The sequence below is a fragment of the Molothrus aeneus genome, chromosome 30, assembly GCF_037042795.1.
Source record: "Molothrus aeneus isolate 106 chromosome 30, BPBGC_Maene_1.0, whole genome shotgun sequence".
Taxonomy (NCBI): Eukaryota; Metazoa; Chordata; class Aves; order Passeriformes; family Icteridae; genus Molothrus; species Molothrus aeneus.
In genome coordinates, this window is record NC_089675.1 from 2,583,166 (window position 1) to 2,608,856 (window position 25,691).

Genomic DNA, 25,691 nt, shown 5'->3' on the forward strand with positions numbered 1-25,691 from the left:
CCTCCCGGGGTGTGGGGACCCCCAAAGCGCCTCCCCCGCCCCCCCCAGGAGCTGATTAATGATTAATTAATTAATCATTGGGGCGTTAATAAGGGACCAAATGTGGCCCCTCAAGGACTTCCCAGGAGGGCGCGGCCTCGGGGGGGCACGGGGGGGCTTGAGGCACACGAGGGGGGGGCAGGGGCTCCCCAGGATCCCCCACAGCGTCCCAGGACCCCCTCCCCATGGCCCCCCAACCCTTTATTCCCCCGGAGCCCCCCAGGATCCCCCCAGAGCCCCCCAGGATCCCTCCAGGGGCTTATGAGGGGGTTCCTGGGGGCTCTGGGGGTGTCATAGGGGTTCTGAGGGGGTCTTGGGGGGCTCTGGGGCGATCCTGAGGGGCTATAGGGGGATCCTGGGGGGCTCCAGAGGTTCCTGGGGGGGGGCCTTGGGGGCCGTGAGGGTACTTTGGGGGCCTCTAGGGGATCCTGGGGGTGTCGGGGGGACCCATGGTGGTTCCTGGGGTGCCATGAAGGGTTCCCGGGGGCTATGGGGGATCCTGGGAGGCCATTGTGAGCTGTGGGGGGGGGTTCCTGGGGGCTTCTGGGGGATGCTGGGGACTACGGGGGATTCCGGGGGGGCTCTTGGGGATCCTGAGGGGCTCCAGGGGGTTCCTGGGGGCCATTGGGGGCCGTGGGGGGATCCTGGACGCCATGGGGGGTTTCTGGGGGTGTCCTGGGGGGCTCTGGGGGTGTCCTGGGGGCCGTGGGGGGTCCCTGGGGGGCCATGGTGGGTTCCTGGGGGGCTCTGGGGAGATCCTGGGATGCCGTGGGGGGTGCTGGGAGGCTCTGGGGGTTCCTGGGGGTTCAAGGGGGGGCTCTGGGGGTCCCTGGGGTGCAATGGGGGGGGTTTCCGGGGGGCTCTGGGGTTGGGTGGGGCCGGGAGTTGTGCGGCCAGGGGGGTTCGGGGGGATTCGGGGGAGGGGCGATATTCTGGGGGCGGGGCAACCGCAAATCGCCCCCGCCCTCTCCCGGGGGGCCCCGCCCCACCTCGGCCGCGCCGTGCGCATGCGCAGTACGGAGAACGCGCGTTGTGCTGTGGGCGTGGTCATACCCATATACGGTGTTCTAGGGCGTGGCCTAAACGCGACTAGTAGGCGGGGCCTAAGGGCGGGGCTATGGAGGCACTGGGCGCGGTGGGCGGGGCAGGGGCCCTGCGCAGGCGCAGTGCGGGCGGGCGCGCGGGGCGCGGGGCCGCGGTTTAAAGGGGCCGCGGCGCGGGGAGCCCGGAACTCCCCGGGACCCCCGGGAACCTCCGGGATCCCCGAGCTCCCCGTGTCCCCCGGCGCCCCCCGGGACTCCCGGGAACCCCCCGAGCCCGCCATGGTCTGCGGAGGCTTCGCCTGTTCGCGCAACGCGCTCTGCGCCCTCAACGTGGTTTATGTGGTGAGCGGGGGGGCCGTGAGGGGAATGGGGACCCCTCGGGTCTGGGGGAGCCGTGAGGGGTTTGGGGACCCCTCAGCTCTGGGGGCCTATGAGCGGTTTGAGGACCCCTCTGCCCTGAGGGGGCCGTGAAGGGATTGGGGATCCCCTCAGATCTGGGGGGGCGTGAGGGGATTGGGGACCCCTCTGCTCTGTGAAGGGATTGGGGACCCCTCGGGTCTGGGGTGCACTGAGGGGATTGGGGTCCCCTCAGCTCTGTGGGGGGATTGGGGATCCCTCGGGTCTGGGGTGCACTGAGGGGATTGGGGTCCCCTCAGCTCTGTGGGGGGATTGGGGATCCCTCGGGTCTGGGGGGGCCGTGAGGGAATTGGGTACCCCTCTGCTCTGGGGGGGCTCTGATGGGGTTGGGGACCCCTCAGCTCTGGGGGGGCTCTGAGAGGACTGGGGACCCCTCTGCCCTGGGGAGGTCTGCAGGAGCGGGGGGGACCCCCTCCCAGTTTGGGGTTCTGGGGGGAAGTTGGGGATCCCCAAAGCTGGGGGGGGCTCCTGGGACCCCCGGCCCGGGGCGGCTCTGGGGCTGCCCCTGTAGGGGTGTCTGGGCAGGGCTGGGGGGCTCAGTCCCGGTTCGGGGGCTCAGTCCGGCTTGGGGGGGCACAGTCCCGGTTTGGGGGCCACAATCCCGGTTTGGGGGGGGGCACAGTCCCGGTTTGGGTGCTCAGTCCGGGTTGGGGGGGGCACAGTCCCGGTTTGGGGTCACAATCCCGGTTTGGGAGGGGGCTCAGTCCCGGTTGGGGGGGCACAGTCCCGGTTTGAGGGCCACAGTCCCGGTTTGGGGGCACAGTCCCGGTTTGGGGTCACAATCCCGGTTTGGGGGCTCGGTCCCGGTTTGGGGGCTCAGTCCGGGTTGGGGGGGGCACAGTCCCGGTTTGGGGGGGGCACAGTCCCGGTTTGGGGTCACAATCCCGGTTTGGGGGCTCGGTCCCGGTTTGGGGGCTCAGTCCGGGTTGGGGGGGGCACAGTCACGGTTTGGGGGGGTTCTGGGGGTGCCGATGCCCCCTGACCCATGCACGCCCCGTGCCCCCCTGACCCGTACCCCCCTCCCCGGTGCCCCCCGCCCGGTGCCCCCTGACCCGGTGCCCCTTCCCCGGTGCCCCCCGCCCGGTGCCCCCTGACCCGTGCCCCCTCCCCGGTACCCCCCTCCCCGGTGCCCCCTGACCCGTGCCCCCTCCCCGGTGCCCCAGCTGGTGGGGGTGCTGCTGGTGGCCGTGGCGGGCTGGGCGCGGGGCCTGGCCGGGGGCTCCAGCCCCCCCCTGCTCGGAGGAGCCTTCGCCGTCGGAGTCTTCCTCCTGCTGATCGCGGCGCTGGGGCTGCTCGGGGCCCTGCGGCACCACCAGGTCCTGCTCTTCTTCGTATCCTTTGGGTGGGGGGAACCTCCGGGGGACCCTCCTGGCACCCCCAGCCCCTCCGGGGGACCCTCCTGGCACCCCCAGCCCCGTGAGCCCCCCCCACTCACCTGGGCACCGCGTCCTGCCCTGCTCTGTCCCCTTGGCCCAAAGTCCCCCTCAGTCCCCAGCACCCCCTGGGTGTCCCTGGTACACCCGGCAGTGTCCCCAAGCCCCTCTGGATGTCCCTGGCAGCGTCCCCAAGCCCCCCTGGGCGTCCCTGGCACCCCTGGCAGTGTCCCCAGTGCCCCCCTGGATGTCCCTAACCCTGTCCCAAACACCCCTGGATGTCCCTGGCACCCCTGGCAGTGTCCCCAGTGCTCCCCTGGCTGGCCCTGGCACGCCAGCACTGACCCCAAGCCCTTCTTGACATCCCTGGCAACCCTGGCACTGTCCCCAACACCCCTGGATGTCCCTGGCCCCCTGGCAGTGTCCCCAAGGCCCCCTGAATGTCCTAAACACCCCCTGGCTGGCCCTTGTATCCCTGGCACTGTCCCCAACACCCCCTGGATGTCCTTGGCACTGTCCCCAACACCCCTGGACATCCCTGGCCCCCCTGGCAGTGTCCCCAAGGCCCCCTGAATGTCCCTGGCCCCCTCCCAGGCTGCCCCCCCCCCGTATCCCCAAGCCCCCCCCGATGTCCCCACCCCCCTCCCCTGTGGCACCCCCACCTCCTGCCCCCTTCAGACCCTTCAGGGGGGCTCCAACTGCACCTGGGGACCCCCAAACCTGCCGGGGGTCTGGCTGTGGGGGACCAGGGGGGATTTTGGGGGGTCCCTGTGTGTGTGTGCCCCCCTTGACCCCCCCAGTACGTGCTGATCCTGGGCCTGGTGTTCCTGTGCCAGCTGGGCGTGTCCTGCGCCTGCCTCGCCCTGGGCCCTGAGGCTCAGGTGGGTGCTGGGACCCCCGGGAGCCCCAAAACTCCCCCGGACCCCCCAAAATCCCCTGGGATCCCCAAAACCCCTTGGGATGCCCATCCCCGATTTTGGGGTGCACAAGGACCACCCCCCCGCCCCTCACCCCAAAACCCTTGGGGGGGGGGGGTGGGATCCTCCCTCCAGCCCTGGGAGAGGCACAGAGGGATTTGGGGGGGCCCTGGGCAGGGGGGGAGCTCCTGGGGGGCACTGATGGGTTTGGGGGGCCCTCTATCAGTGGAGGGGTCCCGTGGGTCTCTGACCATTTTTGGGGTGCCCTGTGTCAGTGGGGGGTCCCGGGGGGCTGTGACCATTTTTGGGGTGCTCCATGGCAATGGGGGGCCCTGGGGGTTTCTGACCATTTTTGGGGTGCCCTCTATCAGTGGGGGGGTCCCGTGGGTCTCTGACCGTTTTCGGGGTGCCCCATGGCAGTGGGAGGGTCCTGGCTGTCTCTGACCATTTTCGGGGTGCCCTGTATCGGTGTGGGGGTCTCTGACCGTTTTCGGGGTGCCCCATGGCATTGGGGGGCTCTCTGACCATTTTCGGGGTGCCCCATGGCGGTGCGGGGTCCCGGGGATCTCTGACCATTTTTGGGGTGCCCTGTATCAGTGTGGGGGTCTCTGACCGTTTTCGGGGTGCCCCATGGCATTGGGGGGCTCTCTGACCATTTTCGGGGTGCCCCATGGCGGTGCGGGGTCCCGGGGATCTCTGACCATTTTTGGGGTGCCCTGTATCGGTGTGGGGGTCTCTGACCGTTTTCGGGGTGCCCCCGTTGCCCCCCAGGAGCGGCTGCTGCGCTCGGCCTGGCCCCTGCTGAGCGCGGGGGCGCGGGGGCAGCTGCAGCTCAGGCTGGGCTGCTGCGGGCTGGGGGCGCCCCCCGGGACCCCCCCCCCGGCCCTGGAGCCCCCCTGGGAACCCCCAAACTGCCCCGCTGTGAGTCTGGGGGGGTTTGGGGGGGTTTGGGGGGGGACTGGGGAGTCAGAGGGGTTTGGGGGGGTTCAGGGGTGACAGGGGAGGTGGGGGAGGTTGGGGGGTTTGGGGGTGACAGGGGAGTCGGGAGGGTTTGGGGGGACAGTTGGGGGGGTTTAGGGGTGACTGGGGAGTCAGGGGGATGTGGGGGTGAGTGGGGAGTCAGGGGGGTTTGGGGGTACTTGGGGGTCACTGGGGGATCGGGGGGGTTTGAGGGGAGAAGTTGGGGGGGGTTGGGGGTGATTGGGGAGTTAGGGGGCATTTGGGGGGTTTAGAGGTGGTTGGGGCAGTTGGGGGGGTTCAGGGGTGGTTGGGGGAGTTTGGGGCAGGGGTTGGGGGGATTGGGGAGTTGGGGGGACAGTTGGGGGGGTTTAGGGGTCATTGGGGAGTTGTGGGGGGGGTTTAGGGGTTCAGGGGAGTCAGGGGGTTTAAGGGCCAGTTGGGGGGGTTCAGGGGTGACTGGGAGGTTGAGGGGGGTTTGGGGGGGTTTGGGAGTTGGGGGGATTTGGGGGGAGTTTGGGGGTGACTGGGGAGTTGTGGTTTGGGGGGGCAGTCGGGGGGGGTTCAGGGGCTTTGGGGAGGCTCAGGGGTCATTGGGGAGTTGGGGGGGTTTGGGGGGGCAGTCGGGGGGGTTTGGGGGTCACTGGGGAGTTGGGGGCGTTTGGGGGTGATTGGGGAGTCGGGGGTGTCTGGAGATTCCTCCTGGGGGTATCGGGGGGCTCAGGGCGCTTTGGGGACATCCCTGGGGGAGGTGACTGGGGCAGGGGGGTGTGGGGTTGGGTTTTTGGGGGGAAGCAGAGTTTGGGGACCCCCCTGAGGCTCCCGTGTGCCCCCAGAGGTGCCGGTTCCCCCCGGGGGGGGCGCCCCCGTGCCCCCCCTGCGCCCCCCAGCTGCTGCAGCACTCGGAGCAGGCGCTCAGGATCCTGGGGGGGGTCGGGCTGTTCTTCAGCTTCACCGAGGTACGGGGGGGGGCCGGGGGGGGGTCCCAGGGGGTCTCAGGGCCCCGGGGGGGGTCCAGCAGCCCCCCCCACCCCCCGTTTGTTGCAGGTTTTGGGGGTCTGGCTCGCCCTGCGCTTCCGGAACCAGCGCGACCCCCGCGCCAACCCCGGAGCCTTCCTATAGCGGGGGGGGGCACAGCCCCTCTGGGGAGGGGTCCCAACCCTGGGGGGGGGAGGGTCCAGAACCCCCCAGTGCTGACCAGCTGCCCCCCCCCCCCCCACAGCGGCTGCATGAAGCACTGGGGACAAGGACACCCCCAACCCCCCCCCAAATCATGGGGTGACCCCCCCGGCGGGGCTGTGACCCCCCCAGCCCCCCCCAAATCCATCTCAGTCTGAGCTCTCCAAACTGGTTTGTACTGGTCATTCAGCCCCCCCCACCACTGCTGGGGGGGTCAGGGGCACCCCCACACTGGGGAGGGGCACACGGGGCAGGACCCCCCCAAAGCGACCCCCCCCCCATTCCCCACACACTCCCCCCTTGGGGATGGGGGGGCTGAGGGGGGGTCACAACCTCCCTAAATCCAGCAGGGCCCCCCCATCCCAGCACCCCTAAACTGGTCTGGACTGGTTTACACTGGTGACCCCCCCCAGACCCAATTTGGGGGGCAGGGGGACACCTCCCCCCCCTGCTGTCACCACGGGGGGGTCTCACCGTGTCCCCCCCCCCCCAATAAACACACACCACCGACCTGGGCTCGGGCTCATTCTGGGGGACCCCCCCTCAGTGACCCAGGACATGGGGAGGGGGGGGCACTGCCCAAACCCCTCCATTGACAGGGAAATGGGGAGCCCCAAAAAATGCCCCCCCACCTCCCCAAATAACCCCACCCCAAATCCAGTCCTGGTGTCCCTGGGGGGGGGGGACGACACCCCTCAGACCCCCCCCACAAGTACCATTGGGGGTTTTTGGGGGGTGTCACCCCACAATTGCAGCACACGGCTCTGGGGGTCCTGGGGGATGGTCGGGGGGGTATTTTGGGGGGGGGTCACCCCTCACACCCCCCTGCAGGTACCGGTGCCCCAGGGTGGGGCTGAGGGTCAGCAGGGACAGGGATAGGGGACAGGGACAGGGATGGGGACAGGGGATAGGGACAGGGATGGGGACAGGGGACAAGGACAGGGGAGAAGGGACAAGGACAGAGACAGGGATGGGACAGGGGGGGACAGGGGACAGGGACAGTGGAGAGGGGACAGGGAACAGGGACGGGGAGAGGGGACAAGGACAGGGATGGGGACAGGGGACAGGGATGGGGGACACGGACAGGGGCAGGGACAGGGATGGGGACAGGGACAGGGGAGAGGGGACAAGAACAGAGACTGGGACAGGGGACAGGGGCAGGGCACAGGGATGGGGACAGGGACAGGGGAGAGGGGACAAGAACAGAGACTGGGACAGGGATGGGACAGGGGACAGGGGCAGGGCACAGGGATGGGGGACAGGGAACGTGGACAGGGACAGGGATGGGGACAGGGATAGGGACAGGGACAGGGGATGGGGGACACGGACGGGACAGGGGACAAGGACAGGGAAGAGGGGACAGGGACAGGGGACAGGGACAGGGCAGGACACTCAGGGACACGGGGGGGGCACCGCTGTGACCCCTCCCCAGAGCTCGGGGGGGCCATGGGGAGGTGCCATCCTGTCCCCCCCTGGTGTCCCCGATGGTCACACTCAGAGCGTCCCTGTGCTCCCCAAGTGTCCCCTGGAATGTCCCCAGTGCCAGCCCGTGTGTTCCCATCCGTGTCCCCTCCACTGGTGCCCCCACATGTCCCCCAGTGTCCCCAGTGCCAACCTCTGGGTGCCCCCACCCGCGTCCCCTCGCCTGGTGACCCCATCCGTGCTCTGGCACCCCAAAACTGCCCTGGGACCCCATCCGTGCTTTGGGACCCCAAAACTGCCCTGGGACCCCCATTCCTGCCCTGGCACCTCATCCCTGTTTTGGGATCCCAAAACTGTTTCAGGACCCCCAGCCCTGGCGCCCCAAAACTGCTCTGGCACCGCCACCCCACCCCTGGCGCCCCCATCCCATCCCTGCCACCCCAGCCCTGCTCTAGGACCCCAAAACTGCTCTGGGACCCCAAAACTGCTCTGGCGCCCCCACCCCACCCCTGGCGCCCCCATCCCATCCCTGCCACCCCAGCCCTGCTCTAGGACCCCAAAACTGCTCTGGGACCCCAAAACTGCTCTGGCGCCCCCACCCCAGCCCTGGCACCCCATCCCCGGTGCCCCGGGGCAGTCCCGGCTCTCACCGGCCGATGTTGGGGTGCCCGAGGTGCCCGAGCAGAGCCGCCCCCCGCAGGTGCTGGAGGGCACCCCGACCCCTCCGTGGGCACCCCGAAATCCCCGGGTGGGCACTGCCCGTTCCCCCGCGGGCACCGCCCGTTCCCCGGTGCCTCAGTGCTCGCGGAGCCGCTCCCGGGAGCCGCCTGTGCCCGGCTCGGCCCCGGGCTCGTCCTGTGCCACCCTGGGGGGGCACGGAGCCAGTGACACCCCCGAGACGCCCCCAACCCTGGCACCCCCCCCAGCCCCACACCCCTGGTACGGCCCCACAGCGAGCGGCAGCACCCGGGGGGCCCCAACCCAGAACGCAGTGGGGAGAGCTGGCACCCCCCAGTGCCCCCTCCCCAGCTCTGGGCATCCCAGTGCCCCCCAGGGCATCCCAGTGACCCCCAGTGCACCCCCAGACCCCCCCATGAGAGACCCCCCCCCCGCAAATTCCCCCTCTCTCCTCTGTGCCCACCCCCGTGACCCCCCCCAAACCCCCCCCCCCTTCGGGTCCCTCTGCCACCCCCACCTGGCACAGGTGGCACTGGCCAGGATGGGCTCAGTGCCCCCGCGGGGTTTGGGGTGCCCAGGTGAACTCAGGAATGCCCAGGTGACCTCGGGGGGGGTGCCCAGGTGAGCTCAGCCCTGCCCAGGTGACCTCAGGGTGGTGCCCAGGTGAGCTCCGGAATGCCCAGGTGAGCTCAGCACTACCCAGGTGACCCCGGGGGGGGTGCCCAGGTGAGCTCAGCCCTGCCCAGGTGAGCTCAGGAATGCCCAGGTGAGCTCGGGGGGGTGCCCAGGTGAGCTCAGCCCTGCCCAGGTGAGCTCAGGAATGCCCAGGTGACGCCGGGGGGTTGCCCAGGTGAGCTCAGCCCTGCCCAGGTGAGCTCAGGGTGGTGCCCAGGTGAGCTCAGGGTGGTGCCCAGGTGACCCCGGGGGGGTGCCCAGGTGACCCCGGGGGGGTGCCCAGGTGAGCCCCGTGCCAATCTCCAGCCCAAGGGATCTCCCCCTCCCCCCCTCCCTGCTCACCTGGGGGAGGGGTGTCCCAGCCCGGGGGGGGCAGGGCAGGGCAGGGGGGGTCACCACGCGCGGCTGCCCCAGGGTCCCCACGAGGGTCCAGAGTCCCCTGTGCTGACGTCAGCACCTCCCCCACCTGCGACATTGCCCCCCCCACCCCCCCACCGTGGGTGGCACCGACCGGGTTAAACCCCAGGGGGGTCCCGACACCCCCCACCCCCCACCCCTGACCCCCAACACCCCCCGGGGGGGGTCACCCATCCCCCCACCCCCCCCATGGGCACTGTGACGTGTCCGGGGGTCCTGGGGGTCCCTCTGTGCCCCCCAAAACCTGCAGGGGGTGTGGCCGTGGGGGGTCCCAGGGGGATTTTGGGGGGGTCAGTGTGTGTGTGTGCCCCCCTCTGTGCCCCCCTCACCCCCAGGCACACCTGGGCAGGTCAGGGCACAGGGCGGGGGGGAGAGTGGAGCTGCAAAACCCCAAAATGCCAAAACACCAAAACCCCAAAATGCCAAAAGCCCAAAATCGCTTTATTGGCCAATAAATAAACCCCGACCCCCCCTGGGGGGGCAGCACAGGGCTGGGACACCTTGGGGACAAGGCCACCACCAGGGAGTCACCCCCATGGGGTTGGGGACACCGTGGGGACAAGGCCAGCACAGGGTGTGTGACGCTGCCAGAGCCAGCAGCGCCATGGGGTAGGGGCTGCTGCCACCATGGCCAATGTCACCGAGGGGTCAGGGCCAGCTCTGGGCTGCGGTCACCCACAGGGACAGGGCTGGGATGACACTGGGGACACTGCGGGGTCAAGGCCACCGTTGGGGTCGGTGCCATCACTGGTGGTGAAGTCACCGCTGGGGTCAAGGTCTCTGCACTGTCCCTGGTGTCCCCATGTCCCCAGTTGTCCCCATGTATCACCAGAGCCTCTGGTGTCCCCAGTGTCCCTGGTGTCCCCATGTCTCCAGTGTCCCCAATGTCCCTGCTGTCTCCAGAGTCCCTGGTGTCCCCAGTGTCCCCACGTATCTCCAGAGTCCCTGGTGTCCCCGTTGTCACCTCTCGAGGAAGCGCAGGCTGATGGGGGCTCCGGGGGCCAGCAGGGTTCGGGTCATGGGGTGCACGCGGCTCCCCCCGGGCTCCGGCCGCACCTCGAAGTGCAACAGGATCTGGGGGAGCAGGGACGGGTGAGTGACACCGTGGGGACACCATGGGGGCACCACAGGGACACCACGGGGACACCCACCTGTGCCAGCGCCATGTGCAGCTGCAGCTCGGCCAGGCGGCGCCCGACGCAGCTGCGCGGGCCGAGGCCGAAGGGCAGGGAGGCAAAGGGGTGCCTGGGGCCAGGGCTGTCCCCGGGGCTGTCCCCGGGGCTGTCCCCAGGGGTGTCCCCGCTGTCCCCAGCGGTGTCCCCGTGGCGCAGCCAGCGCTCCGGGCGGAAGGCGTCGGGCGCGGGGAAGTAGCGGCTGTCGCGGGATGTGGCGTAATGGCACAGGGTGATGAGGGTCTGCGGGGACACGGGGTCAGTGGGGACACCCTGGGGACACCCTGGGGACACCCTGGGGACACCGGGAGCCCCGGGCTGCGGGGTGTCCCCCCGGCTCACCTGGCGTGGCACCAGGTAGTCACCGACGCGGATGTCACACTCGGGGACAACGCGGGCGTTGGCCGGGATGACGGGGTACAGCCTGAGGGGGGGGACAGCTGGGGTCACCTCCCTGTCCCTGTCCCCAGCTCTGACCCCGTCCTGTCCCCACCTTCATCCTCATCCTCGTCTTCATCCCTTCCTTGTCCCATCCTCATCCCTGCCATGTCCTGCTCTTCACCCCCATCCTCATCCTCCTCCTTGTCCCCATTTTGTCCCCAAACCCATCCTGTCCCATCCCCATCCCTGTCCTGTCCCTGTCCCCATCTTTATCCACATCCCTGTCCCATTCTCATCCCTGTGTCCCTCACCCCTGGCCACGTCCCCACCCCCATGTCCCCATTTCTGTGTTCCCATCTCTGTGTCCCCATTTCTGTGTCCCCATCGCTGTGTCCCCATCTCTGTGTCCCTCCATGTTCCTGTCCCCATATCCCAACCCCTCTCCCCATGTCCCCATTCCCATTGTCCCCATGTCCCTGTCTGTCCCCATTTCTGTGTCCTCATTCCTTCACCCCTCTGTGTTCCTGTCCCCATTTCCATTGCCCCTATTTCTGTGTCCCCATCCCTGTGTCCATGTTCCTGTCCCCATTCCCATTGTCCCCATGTCCCTGTCTGTCCCCATTTCTGTATCCCCATCCCTGTGTCCCTCTGTTCCTGTCTCCATGTCCCCCTGTCCCCACTCCCATTGTCCCCATGTCCCCATCTCCCTCTGTCCCCATCCCTGTGTCCCTCTGTGTTCCTGTCCCCATATCCCAATCCCTCTCCCCATGTCCCCATTCTCATTGTCCCCATGTCCCATCACTGTCCCCATGTCCCCATGTCCCCCTGTCCCCATCCCCATGTCCCTGTCACCTGAGGGTCTCCTTCACCACCGCCCGCAGCAGCGGCAGCCGTCCCAGCGCGGCGGCGGTGGCAGCAGCAGTGGCACGGTCGGCGGTGGCACTGTCACCGCTGGTGACACCGTTGGTGGCAGTGGCCGCGAGCAGCTGGCGGTGCAGGGCCGCCTGCGCCCCCGGGTTCCGGGCCAGCTCGTACAGGCTCCAGGCCAGCGTGCTGGCCACCTGGGGACACGCGGTGGCATCAGCGGGGCCCGCGGTGACAGCAGGGACACCGCGGTGTCACCCCCTCACCGTGTCCACCCCGGCCAGCAGCAGCTCGGTGACGTTCCCGTAGATGCTGCTGACGGGGACGCGCTCCCGGGCCAGCAGGTCGGTGACACACGTGTCCCCCTCGGCCAGCGGCCCCCGCGCTGCCACCTCGGCCACGCGCCGGTCCACGTGTCCCTTGGCTGGGGACAACAACGGCCGTCAGTGCCATCAGTGCCACCGTGGCCACGCGTTGTCACCAAATCCCTGTCGGTGTCACCAGGGCCACGCTCCACCAGCGCGTCCCTTGGGACATGGCATGGGACTGTCACGGTCATGGGACATCCCTGGGACCCCACGGGGTGTCTCGGTGTCCCTTGGATGTCCCCATGTCCCCTGTGTCCCCTCACCACGGCCCTGGGATGATCCCCTGTGTCCCCCATGTCCCCTCAGCTGAAGGTGAGCAGGAGCGTCCCCATGGCTCTGGGACATCTCCATATCCCTCTGGGATGTCCCTGTGTCCCCACACGATGTCCTGGTGTCCCCATGGAATGGCCCCATGTCCCTGTGTCCCCACACGATGTCCTGGTGTCCCCATGTGATGTCCCTGTGTCCCCACGTGCCCCATGTCCCCTCAGCTGAAGGTGAGCAGGAGTGTCCCCACATCCCCATGGCTGTGGGACATCCCCAAATCCCTCTGGGATGGCCTCGTGTCCCCATACATTGTCCTGGTGTCCCCATGGGAGGTCACGTCAGTGTCCCCCGTGTCCCCGTGTCCCCCATGTCCCCATGGGATGTCCTGGTGTCCCCATGGGAGGTCACAACAATGTCCTCCATGTCCCTGTGTCCCTGTGGGATGGCCCCATGTCCCCATGGCTGTGGGACATCCCCATATCCCTCTGGGATGTCCCCGTGTCCCCATACATTGTCCTGGTGTCCCCATGGGAGGTCACAACAGTGTCCCCCGTGTCCCTGTGTCCCTGTGGGATGGCCCCATGTCCCAATGGCTGTGGGACATCCCCATATCCCTCTGGGATGTCCCAATGTCCCCATACAATTCCTGGTGTCCCCACAGGATGTCCTGGTGTCCCCATGGGAGGTCACCATGGTGTCCCCCTGTCCCCCTGTCCCCGTGTCCCTCACCGAAGGCGAAGAGCTGGTCCCAGGCGTGGCAGAAGGCGTCCCAGGGCGCGGGGACGAGGTGCAGGAGGGGACGTGGCAGTGCCATTGTCACCAGCGTCAGCGCCAGCACCGCCCCCACGCTCTGCAGCACGGCCTCGGTGTCACTGCTGTCCCCAGAGTCCCCAGGGTCCCCCAGGCAGCCCAGGCGGGAGGAGAACAGCACCCAGGAGATGGCTGTGGGACAGGGGGACATGGGGACACTGGGACACCAGGGACACTGGGGACATGGGAACACCAGGGACACTGGGGAAATGGGAACACCGGGACATTGGGACACGGGGGCATGGGACACTGGGGACATTGGGACATAGGGACATTGGGACATGGGGACATTGGGACATGGGGATAGCGGGGACATGGGACATGGAGACATTGGGACACTGGGGACACGGGATGGCCAGAGACACAGGGGATGGGGACACGGGACACTGGGGACACAGGGACACTGAGGACAAGGGGACACGAGACATGAGGGACTCTGGGGACACTGAGGACATGGGGACATTGGGACATGGGACACTGGGACATTGGGGACATGGGAGGCCCATAGACACAGAGGATGGGGACATGGGGACCCTGGAGACACTGGGACATGAGGACATTGGGACATGGGGACACTGAGGGGGGATCCGAGAGTCCCTGGGGACACTGGGGGACAGAGGTGCCCTGGAGCCTTGTGGGACATGGGGGAGCCCCACTGGGGACCTGGGGAGCCCTGGGGGTAGGAGGAGACCTGGGGTGCCCTTGGGGGGGGTACAGGGGGTCTCTGTGGGAGTCACAGCCCTTTGGGGTTCCCCATCCCTTTCAGGATGCCCCATCCCCTTCTGGGGTTCCCCATCCCCTTTGGGGTTGCCTCATCCCTTTTGGGGTTCTCCATCCCTTTCAGGGTGCTCCATCCCCCTTTTAGGTTTCCCCATTCCCTTTTGCGGTTCCCCATCCCCTTTTGGGGTTCCCCATTCCCCTTTTGGGGTTCCCCATCCCCTTTTAGGTTTCCCCATCCCCTTTTGGGGTCCCCCATCCCCATTTCGGGGTCCCGCTCACCCTCGAGGCCGAAGCGGTTGAATTCGGTGCCGATGTCGCGCACGAGGCCCCGGGGGTGGCGCCGCCGCAGCCGCCGCAGCCGCGCCACGAGCTCGGCCACGGCCGCCGCCACCGGGGCCGCGAAGGCCTCGGCAGCGCCCGGGCGGAGCAGGGCCCGAGCCAGGACCCGCCGGGAGCCGCGCCACGCCTCGCCCTCCCTGGGGACAGGGACAGCGTCAGGGGGACAGCAGGGACAGAGGGGACAGGGACAGCGTCAGGGGGACAGCCGGGACAGGGACAGTCATGGGGACAGCGGGGACAGAGGGGACAGGGACAGAGTCAGGGGGACAGCAGGGCCAGGGACAGCGTCAGGGGGACAGGGAACAGGATGGAGATGTGGAGACAGGGGGACAAGGGGACAGGGACAGAGTCATGGGGACGGGGGGACAGGATAGGGACAAGGGACACGGCACAGGAGGGGACATGAGGACATGGCACAGGATGGGGACATGGGGGACAAGGGACATGGCACAGGTGACACCGGCACAGAGGGGACAGCGGGACGTAGGAACACGCGGGAAGAGGGGGACAGGGACATGGGGGATGTGGATGGGGACAAGGGACACAGATGGGGACAGGGGACACAGGACACAGGGGGGACGCAGGGAACACAGTCCCCCCCCGGGGGACCCCCAGGTGACATCAGGGCACGCAGGGACATGGGACACAGGTGACGGGGCATGTGGGGACAGGCAGGGACAGAGATGGGGACAAGGACACAGGGGGACATGGGGACAGGACATGTGTGGGGTCAGGGACACACAGAGGGTGAGGGACAGGGGGAGACTGGGGACTTGAGTGGGGACACGGGGACAAGGGCAGGGGATGGGGACCATGTCAGGGGACACAGGCAGGACACAAATGGGACACGGGGGACACAGGTGGGACACACGAGGGAGACGGGGGATATGAAGGACACAGGGGACACAGGTGGGACACACAGGTGACACAGGTGGGACACAGGGGACACACGGGTGACACAGGGGACACACGGGGCAGTGTCGGGGCCCCCCGGGTGTGACCGGGGCACCTGTGAGAGCCCCCGGGTCCCGTGCCCGTGCTGGGGACAGCTGGGGGGGGTTGGGGGGGTTTGGGGTCCCTCCCCCGGCCCACGCGGGGCTGGGCCCCCCCCGGGCAGTTACTCACATCCGGGGGGGGGCAGGGGGAGGGGAGGGGGGGAGGGGGGGCTGAATCACGCCTGAGTCACCCCCGGGCCCCCCCCGCACCCCACGGGCCCTTCCCGGAACGGGCGTGGGGGGGGAGCCCCGGTGGGGGGTACGGACACCCCCAGCCCACGGGGAGCGCGGGGGGCGCTGGGCAACCCCCCCCAAACCCCACAGGGAACCCCCGACCCCCCCAAAATCCCACAGGCAGCCCCCGACCCCCCCAAAATCCCCCAGAGAGCCCCCGACCCCCCAAAATCCCACAGGCAGCCCCCGACCCCCCCCAAATCCCACAGGGAACCCCCGACATCCCCAGGGCAGCCCCCGACCCCCAACCCAGCCCAAAGCCCCCCCCGGGCAGCTCCGCCCGAGCGCCCGCCGGGTACAGGAACAAATCCCCAAATCCCCGCTGAGTTTCCCCCAAATTGCTCCAAATTTTTCCCAAACCCACCGCAAATATCCCCCAATTTTCCCCCAAATCCACCCCCAAATTTGCCCCAAATCCCGGCACTCACAGGGTCAGGAGCCCCCCCGGTGCCCCCCGCAGCTCCCGGTGCTGCTTCCAGGGGCAGCTGAGGGCGCGCCGGGGCTCGGGGCCCTCCTGCCGCAGCACCTGGGCCACGAGCGCGGGCTCGGCCACGTGAACCGTGAGCACCGGGCCGAAGCGGGCCCGCCACACCGGGCCGAACCGGGCCCGGCCGTGGACCTGCGGGGACACGGGGGGGTCACACCGGGCCGGACCGGGCCAGGGAATGAACCGGGTGGGGGACATGGAGGGGTCACACCGGGCCGAAGCGGGCCCGCCACACCGAGCCGGAACCGGCACCGGGTATGGACCGGGCATAAACCGGGTGGGGACAGGGGGGGGGTTCACACTTCACACTGTCCCGAACCGGGACCAGGGCGTTCACAGCGGCCCGAACCAGGACCGGGCTGTCACCGTGGGGGGGACACGGGGGGGTCACAGCAGCCCCGCACTGAGCGGGGACCGGCAGCCGGGCGGGGCTGAGGGGGCACCGGGGGCGCACCGGGAGCGGGACAGGAGCAGGGGGAGGTCCTGGCGTCCCTGCGCTCCCGGACCTGCTGTGACCCCCCCGGGGGTGGCCTGGCCTCGGTGCCACTGCCCAGCCGGGGGTGGCCCCGTCCCTGTCCCTCTGTGCCCACCCGAGGGTGGCCCCGTCCCCGTCCCCGCTGCTCCCCCCCGCTCCCAGCGCCCCCGAACCGGGGCTGCTCTGGCCGTGCCCAGTTCGGGGGTCCCAGCGCCACCCCCGCAAATCCCGGGGGCAGCTCGGGGTGTCCCGACCCCACCCAGCCCCGGGGACAGAGATCCGTGTCCCCTGTCCCCCCGGGTGGGAGGACCGCCGTCCCTCCTGTCCCCTCCGGCACTCGCGGTGACGGCTCTGATGTCCCTCCAGCCAGGACGGTGACACCAGGCTGGTGTTCCCGGCTCCCGCTGGGTCCCCCCATCTCCTCCATACCCCAGGACAGGGGAGCGGGGCCCCCCCGGGCTCCGGAGCAGCAGCAATGGGCCCCCCCCTCCTCCTCCTCCTCCTCCTGCCCCGGGGGTGGCGGAGCCCCCAGCCCCATTTACCTGCATCTCGTGCAGCCTCCGCACGCCCCCCCGGCACAGCAGCTCGAAGATGAAGGCGGCGGAGCTCGGCCCCGGCATCTCGGCCAGGCCCCGGGGCCGGGAGGGCTCCGGGGGGCCCCGGGGCAGCGGGGAGGAGACGGAGGGGACCGAGGGAGCCCGGGGCAGCCCCGGCTCGGGCGGGGAGCGGGACAGGAGCGCGGCCCGGGCGGGCAGGCGGAGGCCGGGGGACATGGCGGGGCACCGGGGCTCGGGGGGCACCGGGGACACCGGGGAAGGGCAGCGGTGACACCGGGGGAGGCAGGAGGGCGCTGCGGCACCCGGCGGGGACACGGGGGGATTTGGGGGAACCCGGTGGGGACACGGGAGGGCTCGGGGAAACCCGGGGGGGACCCAGTGGGGTGCGGGGGGGCCGCGGGGCCGAGCCTCGACTGCGGGGGAGACCCCGGGCCGGGGTTTTATAGCGCCCACGTGCAGCCGGGCAGGCCCCGCCCCCTCCGCGGAAGCCACGCCCACCTGGCATTAACCACGCCCCACGACACCAAATTGGGATCCGCGCCCCGCCCCAAATGTCCAGGCCAAGCCCCCCAGCTGCTGATTTGCATAGCGGGGCCTTCGAGCCAATCAGCGCGCGGCGGGGGCGGCTCCGTGGCCCCGCCCCCAAGGCGCGCACACGCGAGGGCAGAACCGGGGGCGCGCATGGCCCCGAGACCCCAAACCCTCCCGGTAATCCCCGGCACCCCAAAATCCCCTGAGACACCCCCGGAACCCCAAACCCCACCGGGTGACAACCCCAAAATCCTCCCGGTGACACCCCCCAGATTCCCCTGTGACACCCCCGATGACACTCCCAGCCAACTCGGTGACACCCCCAAATCCCCCGGTGACACCCCCAGAACCCCAAATACGGCCGGTGACACCCCCAAAATGCCCCCGGTGGCACCCCCAGCAACCCCGGTGGCACCCTCAGAACCCCAAAACCTCCCCGGTGACACCCCCGGCACCCCAAACCCCCCAAGTGACCCCCCCAGGGACATCCCTGGCACCCCAAAACCCCCCCGGTGACACCCCCAGCCATCCCGGTGAAACCCCCGGCACCCCAAATTCCCGGTGACACCCTCAGTACCCCAAACCCCCTCGGTAACACCCCCGGCACCCCCGGTGAAATCCCTGGCACCCCAAAACCCCCCCGGCCCCCCAGACCGTCCCCCCCCCCCCGGGGGTGTTTCGGGGGGTTGGGGGTGCGGGGGGGGGAGGGGACCCCGCCCCCGTCTCTCCAGTGACCCCCGTTCGGTGCCGGGGGGCGCACACGGCTGCCCCCCCCTCCCCCCGTTCCCGGTTCTCGGGAATTCCCGCCCGGCAGCCCCGGGAAGCCCCGGGAAGGCCCCGGGACGCGGGGGGGGCGCGGCACCGCCACCCCCGGGGGTTTCTGCGATGGGGAAACTGAGGCAGGAACCGGCGCCAGGCCGGGCTTGGGGCACCGGGCCCCCCCCCCCGAGCAGCCTTGGGGACATTTTGTGACTTTATTACAAAAAGGGGGGGGGTCGGGGGGGTCACGGCGCCGCGGGGGGGTCGGGGCGGCGGCGGAACACGGCGGTGCTGGGGGGGCGCCCCGCCCGCCGCGCCCGCTGCCCCTCCTCGGTCACCGCCGGCAGCAGCGGCAGCAGCGGGTCCGCGGCCTGGGGACAGCCCGGGGACAACGGGGGGACAGCGGGGACAGCGTCAGGGACACCGGGACAGCGAGGGGACACCGGGGACAGCGGGACAGCGAGGGGACAGCAAGGGACAGCAGGACAGAGTCAGGGACACCGGGACAGCAGGGGGACAACGGGGACAATGGGGACAACAGGGGAACAGCGGGACAGCGAGGAGACACCGGGACAGCGAGGGGACAGAGGGGACACCGGGACAGCGGGGGGACAGCGAGGGGACAGCGGGACAGCGTCAGGGACACCGGGGACAATGGGACACCGGGACAGCGAGGGGACAGCGAGGAGACAGTGGGGACAACGGGGGACAGAGGGACAGCATGAGGACAGCGTCAGGGACATTGGGACACCGGGACACCGGACAGCGAGGGGACAGCAGGACAGAGTCAGGGACACCGGGACAGTGGGGGGACAGCGAGGGGACAGCGGGGACAACGGGACACCAGGACAGCGAGGAGACAGCGGGACAGCGAAGGGACACCAGGGGGACAGCGGGGACACCGGACGGCGAGGGGACAGCGAGGAGACACCAGACAGCAAGGGGACACCGGGACAGCGTCAGGGACAGTGAGGGGACAGTGGGACAGGGAGGGGACAGCAGGGGGACATCGTCAGGGCCAGCCCGGGACACCAGGCACATCCCCAGTGAGCCCCGCGCTGCCCCTGTGTGAGGGTCCCGCTGCGCCCCAGTGCCACCCCAAAACCCCCCAGTGCCACCCCATAACCCCACGGTCACCCCATAACCCCCAGTGCCCCCCAGTGCCCCCCAGTTCCTCCCAGTTCCCCCCAGTTCAGTGCCCCCCAGTTCACTCCCCCCAGTTCTCCCAGTGCCTCCCCAGTTCCCCCTAATTCCCCCACTGGCCCAAATTTCCCCCATTCCCTCCAGTTCCCCCCAGTTTCCCCAGTTGCCCTCACCAGCTGGGCGGGGGGCAGGGGCTCGAACAGGGGGTGCTCCCCAAAATGCTGCAGCATCCACTGGTGCAGCTCGGGCACGTCTGTCACCGTGTACACCAGGCCCTGCACCCCAAAAACCAGAGTGTACCCCAAAACCACTGTGATACCCCAAAAACACCGTGTACACCAGGCCCTGCACCCCAAAAATCACTGTGACACCCCAAAAACCACGGTGACACCCCAAAAACCACTGTGACACCCCAAAACCCAGAGTGTACCCCCAAAACCACTGTGATACCCCAAAAACACCGTGTACACCAGGCCCTGCACCCCAAAAATCACTGTGACACCCCAAAACCACTGTGACACCCCAAAAACCACTGTGACACCCCAAAACCCAGAGTGTACCCCCAAAACCACTGTGATACCCCAAAAACACCGTGTACAACAGGACCTGCACCCCAAAAACCACTGTGACACCCCAAAACCACTGTGACACCTCAAAACCCAGAGTGTACCCCAAAAACACCGAATACACCAGGCCCTGCACCCCAAAAACCAGAGTGTACCCCAAAAACACCGTGTACACCAGGCCCTGCACCCCAAAAACCAGAGTGTACCCCAAAAACACCGTGTACACCAGGCCCTGCACCCCAAAAACCAGAGTGTACCCCAAAAACACCGAGTACACCAGGCCCTGCACCCCAAAAACCACTGTGACACCCCAAAACCACTGTGACACCCCAAAACCCAGAGTGTACCCCAAAAACACCGAGTACACCAGGCCATGCACCCCAAAAACCAGAGTGTACCCCAAAACCACCGTGTACACCAGGCCCTGCACCCCAAAACCACCGTGTACACCAGGCCCTGCACCCCAAAAACCAGAGTGTACCCCAAAAACCACTGTGACACCCCAAAACCAGAGTGTACCCCAAAAACCACTGTGATACCCCAAAACCAGAGTGTACCCCCAAAACATCCTGTGTACACCAGGCCCTGCACCCCAAAACCCCACAGTGTACCCCAAAAACCACGGTGACACCCCAAAAACCACTGTGACACCCCAAAAACCATGGTGACACCCCAAAAACCACTGTGATACCCCAAAAACCAGAGTGTACCCCCAGAAACACAGTGACACCCCCAAAACACCGGGTACACCAGGCCCTGGGTACCCCAAAACAGTGTACCCCAAAACCGAACACTGTGTACACCAGGCCCTGCACCCCAAAACTGAGTGTACCCCAAAACTGAGTGTACCCCAAAACCACCGTGTACACCAGGCCCTGCACCCCGAAAACACAGTGTACCCCAAAAACCAGAGTGTACCCCAAGCCCTGTGTACCCAAAAACCATAGGGACACCTCTGGGGGGGTTTCAGGGGGCTCAGGGGTGTTGGGGGGCTCAGGGGGACTCAGGAGCTTCTGGGGGGGTTTCAGGGGGGCTCAGGGTTTGGGGGGGCAAGGGGGACTCAGGGGCTTTGAGGGGCTCAGGGGGTTTGGGGCTCAGGAGGTTTCAGGGGGGCTCAGAAGGTTCTGGGGGGTTTCAGGGGGGCTCAGGAGGTTTGGGGGGGTTTCAGGGGAGTTTCAGGGTTGGGGGCTCAGAGGGGCCCAGGGGTTTTGGGGGTTTCAGGGGGGTTTCAAAGGGTCTCAGGGGGTTTGGGGGGGGGGGGGCTCAGGGAGGTTTCAGGGGGGGCTCAGGGGGTCTCAGGAGGTTTGGGGGGGTTTCAGGGGAGGGGGCTCAGGGGGGCCCAGGGGGTTTTGGGGGTTTCAGGGGGTCTCAGGGTTGGGGGCTTGGGGGGGCTCAGGGGCTTTTGGGGGTGCTCAAGAGGTTCAGGGGGGTTCAGGAGGGCTCAGGGGGTTTCAGGGGGTTTAGGAGCTCAGGGGGGGCTCAGGGGGTCTCAGGAGGTTTGGGGGGGTTTCAAGGGAGTTTCAGGGTTGGGGGTGCTCAGGAGGTTCAGGAGGGGTTCAGGGGGGTTTCAGGGGGTCTCAGGAGGGTCTCAGGAGGGTCTCAGGAGGTTTCAGGGGTTTGGGGTCTCAGGGGGGTCTCAGGAGGTTCAGGGGGGTTTCAGGGGGTCTCAGGGGATTTAGGAGCTCAGGGGGGTTTCAGGAGGGCTCAGGGGGTCTCAGGGAGTTTGGGGGGTTTCGGGGGGTCTCAGGAGGTTCAGGGGGGTCTCAGGGGGTCTCAGGGGGTTTGGGGGGGTTTCAGGGTGTGTCAGGGGATTTAGGAGCTCAGGGGGGTTTCAGGAGGGCTCAGGGGGTCTCAGGAGGTTCAGGGGGGTCTCAGGGGGGTCTCAGGGGGTCTCAGGGGTCGGGGGTCTCACCCCAGGCCGCAGCACGAAGCCGTACTCCGCCAGCATGGCCGGGCTGATGATTCTCCACTTGTGCTTGGTGCGCTTGAAATGGGGGTCAGGGAACAGGAAAAACAGCTTGGAGAGCTGGGGGGGCACCAATGGGGGGTCAGCACCAACGGGGGGCAGCACCCCCTGGCACTGCCCCCCAAAACCCCCAGACCCCCCAAAGCCCCCTGTGAGTGCAGCTCAGGCCAGGGGAATGGGGATGGGGGGGTCCTGTGGGATGGGCAGGGGGGTCCTAAGGGGGTCCAAGGGGTGTTGTGGGGGACCTGTGCCCCAGTGCCACCCCACAGCCCCCAGTGCCACCCCACAGCCCCCAGTGCCACCCTGAAACCCTCCCAGTGCCACCCCAAACCCCCCCAGTGCCGCCCAGTTCCCCCCCAGAAGGGTCCTGGGGGCTGAGGGGTGTTCCTGGAGGGGAGGGGCGTTCAGGGGGGGTTTGGAGGGGGTTCAGGGGGGTTCAGGGGGTCCCAGGGGAAGGAGGGGGGGGGGCAGGTGTTCCACAGGGCCCCGAGGGTTTGGGGGCTCTCAGGGTGGGTTCAGAGCACACAAAAATCCCAACACTGTTGGGTTTTTGGGGGCTCTCAGGGTGGGTTCAGAGCACACAGAAGTCCCAGGGACTGTGGGGTTTTGGGGTGGGGTTCAGAGAACAGAAATTTGTGGGAGTGTTGGGGTTTGGGGCTCTCAGGGTGGGTCAGAGCACACAGAAAATGCAGGAAGCTTTGGGGGGCTTGCTGTGGGTTTGGGGGGATTTCAGAAGACACAGGAATTCCCAGGAGTGTTAAGGGGTTTGCTGTGGATTTTGGGAGGTCTCAAAGGGCACAGAAATTCCCAGCACTGAGGGTTTGTGGCTCTCAGGGTGGGTTCAGAGCACACAGCAATCCCAGCACTGGGGGTTTGTGGTGGGTTCAGAGCACACAGCAATCCCAGCACTGGGGGTTTGTGGTGGGTTCAGAGCACACAGCAATCCCAGCACTGGGGGTTTGTGGTGGGTTCAGGGCACACAGCAATCCCAGCACTGTTGGGTTTGTGGTGGGTTCAGAGCACACAGCAATCCCAGCACTGGGGGTTTGTGGCTCTCAGGGTGGGTTCAGGGCACACAGCAATCCCAGCAGCGCTGGTTTGTGCCCCCCAGCCCCACCTGGCCCCGCAGGAAGAAGTGGGGCAGGTGTTTCATGGCGTTGCCCCTCACGCAGGCCACGTTGCCGAAGCGGCCGGGCTGGGCCGCCCGCAGCGCCCGGATCCTGGCGCGGGTGAACGCGGCCACCTTCCCCCGCAGCTCCAAACCCAGCGCCAGAGAGTGGGGAAACAGCTCCGAGAGAGCCACTGGGGGCGGGAGAGAGAGGGGAAAACCCGGTGAGAGAGAGAGAGAGAGAGAGAGAGAGCCCGGGAACAGCTCGGACAGCGCCACTGCGGGCGGGAGAGAGAGAGGAGAGAGAGAGAGAGAGAGAAACCCGGTCAGAGAGAGAGAGAAACCGGGGAGAGAAAGAGCCCAGGTGAGAGAGAGACCCGGTCGGAGCCCCGGGAGAGAGTCCCGGTGAGAGAAAGAGAGACTGGGGGAGAGAGACAGAGAAAAACCCGGTCAGAGAGAGAGAGAGACCATGTGAGAGTCCCGGAGAGAGAGGGAGAGAGAGACCAGGTGGGAGACAGGCAGACAGACAGACAGACAAAGAGACAGAGAGAGCCCCGGCGGCACCGCCTGTCCCACCCTGACCCCGCCGTGCCCCCGGCTGTGCCCCTCCGTGCCCGCCTCGCCCCCCGTGCCCCCTCACCCGCAGCCCCCGGTGCCCCCTCACCCACCCCCATGCTGACCCCCGGTGCCCCCTCACCCGCAATCCCCGTGCCCACCCCCAGCCCCCCAGGCTCACCCAGCAGCCCCCAGTGCCCCCGTGACCATCCCCAGCCCCCCATGCCCACCCCCGGTGTGCCCTCCGTGCCCCCCGGTGCCCGGGCTCACCGAGCAGCCCCCCGTAGCCGCACCCCACATCTGCGAACTCCACGCGGGCCGGGGGGGTCCCGGGGGGGGCTTCGGGCGGGAAAAAACTCGGGAACAGCGAGGCCCAGTCCATGTCCTGAGGGCGGGACGGGCTGCGGGCACCGGGGAACCGTGACTGCCCGGGAACCGGAGCGGGCACCGGGGCTGTGACTGCCCGGGAACCGGAGCGGGCACCGGGGCTGTGACTGCCCGGGAACCGGAGCGGGCACCGGGGCTGTCACTGCCCAGGAACCGGAGGGGGCATCGGGGGGACACAAGGGCAGGGGGACCCAGCCCGGCTGTTCCTGGGGGCGGCCAGGTGACTGCGGTGCCACAGGGGCCATCACGGGGGTCCCGGGGCCCTCACGGCCTGGGGGTCCCGCCGCGGGCGCTGGGGCGGTCCCGGGACCCGGCGCGGGTGTTACCGGGGGAGGTTCCGGGGGGGTTCCGGGGCGGTTCCCGGGGGTCCCCGCACTCACTAGCACAGGGTGTGGTCGGCCAGCGGGTTCGAGTGCGCGCGCTGTCGGTAGAAGCGTTTCTGTGGCGGCACCGCCGCCTCCTCCTCCTTCTCCTCGGCCGCTGCCATGCCGGCACCACGCGGCGCGTTACAGTGACGTCACTGAGCGGCGCGGGATTGTGACGTCATGCGCGACATGTCAGGGGAGCGAGCCCCGCCTGGAAGTGACAGCGCCCCCTGGTGGCCCAGTACAACCAGTGCTCCCAGTACAACCAGTGCTCCCAGTGCCCCCCCAGTGCTCCCAGTATAACCAGTGCCCCCCAGTGCTCCCAGTGCCCCCCCAGTGTCCCCCAGTGCTGCCAGTGCCCCTCCCCAGCGCCCCCAGTGCCCTTCCCAGTGCTCCCAGTGCCCCCAATTCTCCCAGCGCTGCCAGTGCTCTCAGTGCTCCAAGACCCCCCCAGTGCCCCTCCCCAGTGCTCCCAGTTCCTCCCAGTGGTCCCAGTGCCCCCTGATGCCCCCTAGTACCCCAAACCCCTCGAGTCCTCTCAAGTTCTTCCAGTGCCCCCTGGTGCCCCCCCCCTCCCCAGTCCCTCCAGTGCTCCCAGGACTCCCAGTCCTCCCAACGCTTCCAGTGTTCCCAGTGTCCCCAACGCTCCCAGTGTTCCTAATCCCCCCAGCGCCCCCAGGGATCCTAGTCCACCCAGTCCCCTCAGTGCTCCCAATTCCCCCCAGCGCTCCCAGTCCCCCCAGTCCCCCCCTCCGCGGGCTCTTCCCGCTCGGGGCCGTTTGGGGAATTCGGCTGCGGCCAGACCGGGGGCGAGTTCCGGGAACCCCCGGGGGTGTCGGGGGGGTTGAGCAATGTGGGGCCGGAGCCGCCCGTCCATTCCCATCCCGTCCCTTCCCGGCCGGTCCCTTCCCGTCCTGGCCGGTCCCTCTGGGGCTGCCCGGAACGGCTCCGGGCGGGGGTCCCGGCCCGGGGCACGGGGGAACGCGGGGACCGACCCCTCCCCCAGCGCTGTGACCCCCCCGGGTCGCTCTGACCCCCCCGGTGTCTGTGACCCCCCCGGGTCGCTCTGACCCCCCGGTCCCTGTGACCCCCCCGGGTCGCTCTGACCCCCCCGGTCCCCGTGACTCCCCCCGGGTCGCTCTGCCCCAGCGCTGCCCCCCCGGTGTCCCCCGGGGCCACATTAACCCAGTGACGCAGGCGGTGACGCGGCTGCGCGGGGGGTCCCGGGGGGGACACGGAGGGGACACGGGGGGGACCGGGGGGGTCGGGGCGAGTTGTTCATTACCCCGGGGTCACCCCTCAGCCCCGGTCACCGGGAGCCCGGGGAGCCCGGCTCGGGTGGCACCGGGGACAGGACTGTGACAACCGCGCTGGTGGCACCGGGGGCGGGTCCGGGACACCCGCACGGTGGCACCAGAGGCGGGTCCGGGACACTCTCACGGTGGCACCGGGGACGGGTCTGGGACACCCCGCACAGTGGCACCGAGGACACGTCCGTCATACCCGTGCGGTGGCACCAGGGACA

The 25,691-nt window shown here is 68.5% G+C and overlaps 3 protein-coding genes across 3 annotated transcripts; 1 reads left to right on the forward strand and 2 right to left on the reverse strand.

Moving 5' to 3' along the window:
* The first annotated feature begins 1,211 nt into the window (after nt 1–1,211).
* TSPAN31 (tetraspanin 31) lies at nt 1,212–5,952 on the forward strand. Its single transcript, XM_066567713.1, has 6 exons — nt 1,212–1,424; nt 2,663–2,830; nt 3,673–3,753; nt 4,561–4,710; nt 5,583–5,705; nt 5,794–5,952. The coding sequence occupies exons 1-6, from the start codon at nt 1,362–1,364 to the stop codon at nt 5,866–5,868; spliced, it is 660 nt and encodes a 219-aa protein (XP_066423810.1). The 5' UTR covers nt 1,212–1,361; the 3' UTR covers nt 5,869–5,952.
* A 3,715-nt stretch (nt 5,953–9,667) lies between these two features.
* On the reverse strand, nt 9,668–17,107 carry CYP27B1 (cytochrome P450 family 27 subfamily B member 1). Its single transcript, XM_066567574.1, has 9 exons — nt 16,772–17,107; nt 15,696–15,886; nt 13,979–14,175; nt 12,899–13,111; nt 11,801–11,958; nt 11,523–11,731; nt 10,632–10,713; nt 10,269–10,532; nt 9,668–10,191 (listed from the first exon to the last, which is right to left on the reverse strand). The coding sequence occupies exons 1-9, from the start codon at nt 17,000–17,002 to the stop codon at nt 10,078–10,080; spliced, it is 1,659 nt and encodes a 552-aa protein (XP_066423671.1). The 5' UTR covers nt 17,003–17,107; the 3' UTR covers nt 9,668–10,077.
* A 1,214-nt stretch (nt 17,108–18,321) lies between these two features.
* Nucleotides 18,322–24,312, reverse strand: METTL1 (methyltransferase 1, tRNA methylguanosine). Its single transcript, XM_066567689.1, has 6 exons — nt 24,182–24,312; nt 23,685–23,815; nt 22,869–23,053; nt 21,698–21,811; nt 19,393–19,494; nt 18,322–18,447 (listed from the first exon to the last, which is right to left on the reverse strand). The coding sequence occupies exons 1-6, from the start codon at nt 24,286–24,288 to the stop codon at nt 18,322–18,324; spliced, it is 765 nt and encodes a 254-aa protein (XP_066423786.1). The 5' UTR covers nt 24,289–24,312.
* Between the last annotated feature and the right edge of the window lie 1,379 nt (nt 24,313–25,691).

What these genes read in the sequence shown, in the direction of transcription:
- TSPAN31 (XM_066567713.1), top strand. Translation starts at nt 1,362, where the DNA reads ATGGTCTGCGGAGGCTTCGCCTGTTCGCGCAACGCGCTCTGCGCCCTC. An exon ending in CCCTCAACGTGGTTTATGTG is followed by an intron (nt 1,425 to 2,662) that starts GTGAGCGGGGGG and finishes CCGGTGCCCCAG; the next exon opens with CTGGTGGGGGTGCTGCTGGT. An exon ending in TGTTCTTCAGCTTCACCGAG is followed by an intron (nt 5,706 to 5,793) that starts GTACGGGGGGGG and finishes CGTTTGTTGCAG; the next exon opens with GTTTTGGGGGTCTGGCTCGC.
- CYP27B1 (XM_066567574.1), bottom strand. Translation starts at nt 17,002, where the DNA reads ATGTCCCCCGGCCTCCGCCTGCCCGCCCGGGCCGCGCTCCTGTCCCGC. An exon ending in GGAGGCTGCACGAGATGCAG is followed by an intron (nt 15,887 to 16,771) that starts GTAAATGGGGCT and finishes GTGTCCCCGCAG; the next exon opens with GTCCACGGCCGGGCCCGGTT. An exon ending in GTGGTGAAGGAGACCCTCAG is followed by an intron (nt 10,714 to 11,522) that starts GTGACAGGGACA and finishes CCCCCCCCTCAG; the next exon opens with GCTGTACCCCGTCATCCCGG.
- METTL1 (XM_066567689.1), bottom strand. Translation starts at nt 24,288, where the DNA reads ATGGCAGCGGCCGAGGAGAAGGAGGAGGAGGCGGCGGTGCCGCCACAG. An exon ending in ACTTCTTCCTGCGGGGCCAG is followed by an intron (nt 21,812 to 22,868) that starts GTGGGGCTGGGG and finishes GTGCCCCCCCAG; the next exon opens with CTCTCCAAGCTGTTTTTCCT. An exon ending in GCTTCGTGCTGCGGCCTGGG is followed by an intron (nt 19,495 to 21,697) that starts GTGAGACCCCCG and finishes TTTGGGGTGCAG; the next exon opens with GGCCTGGTGTACACGGTGAC.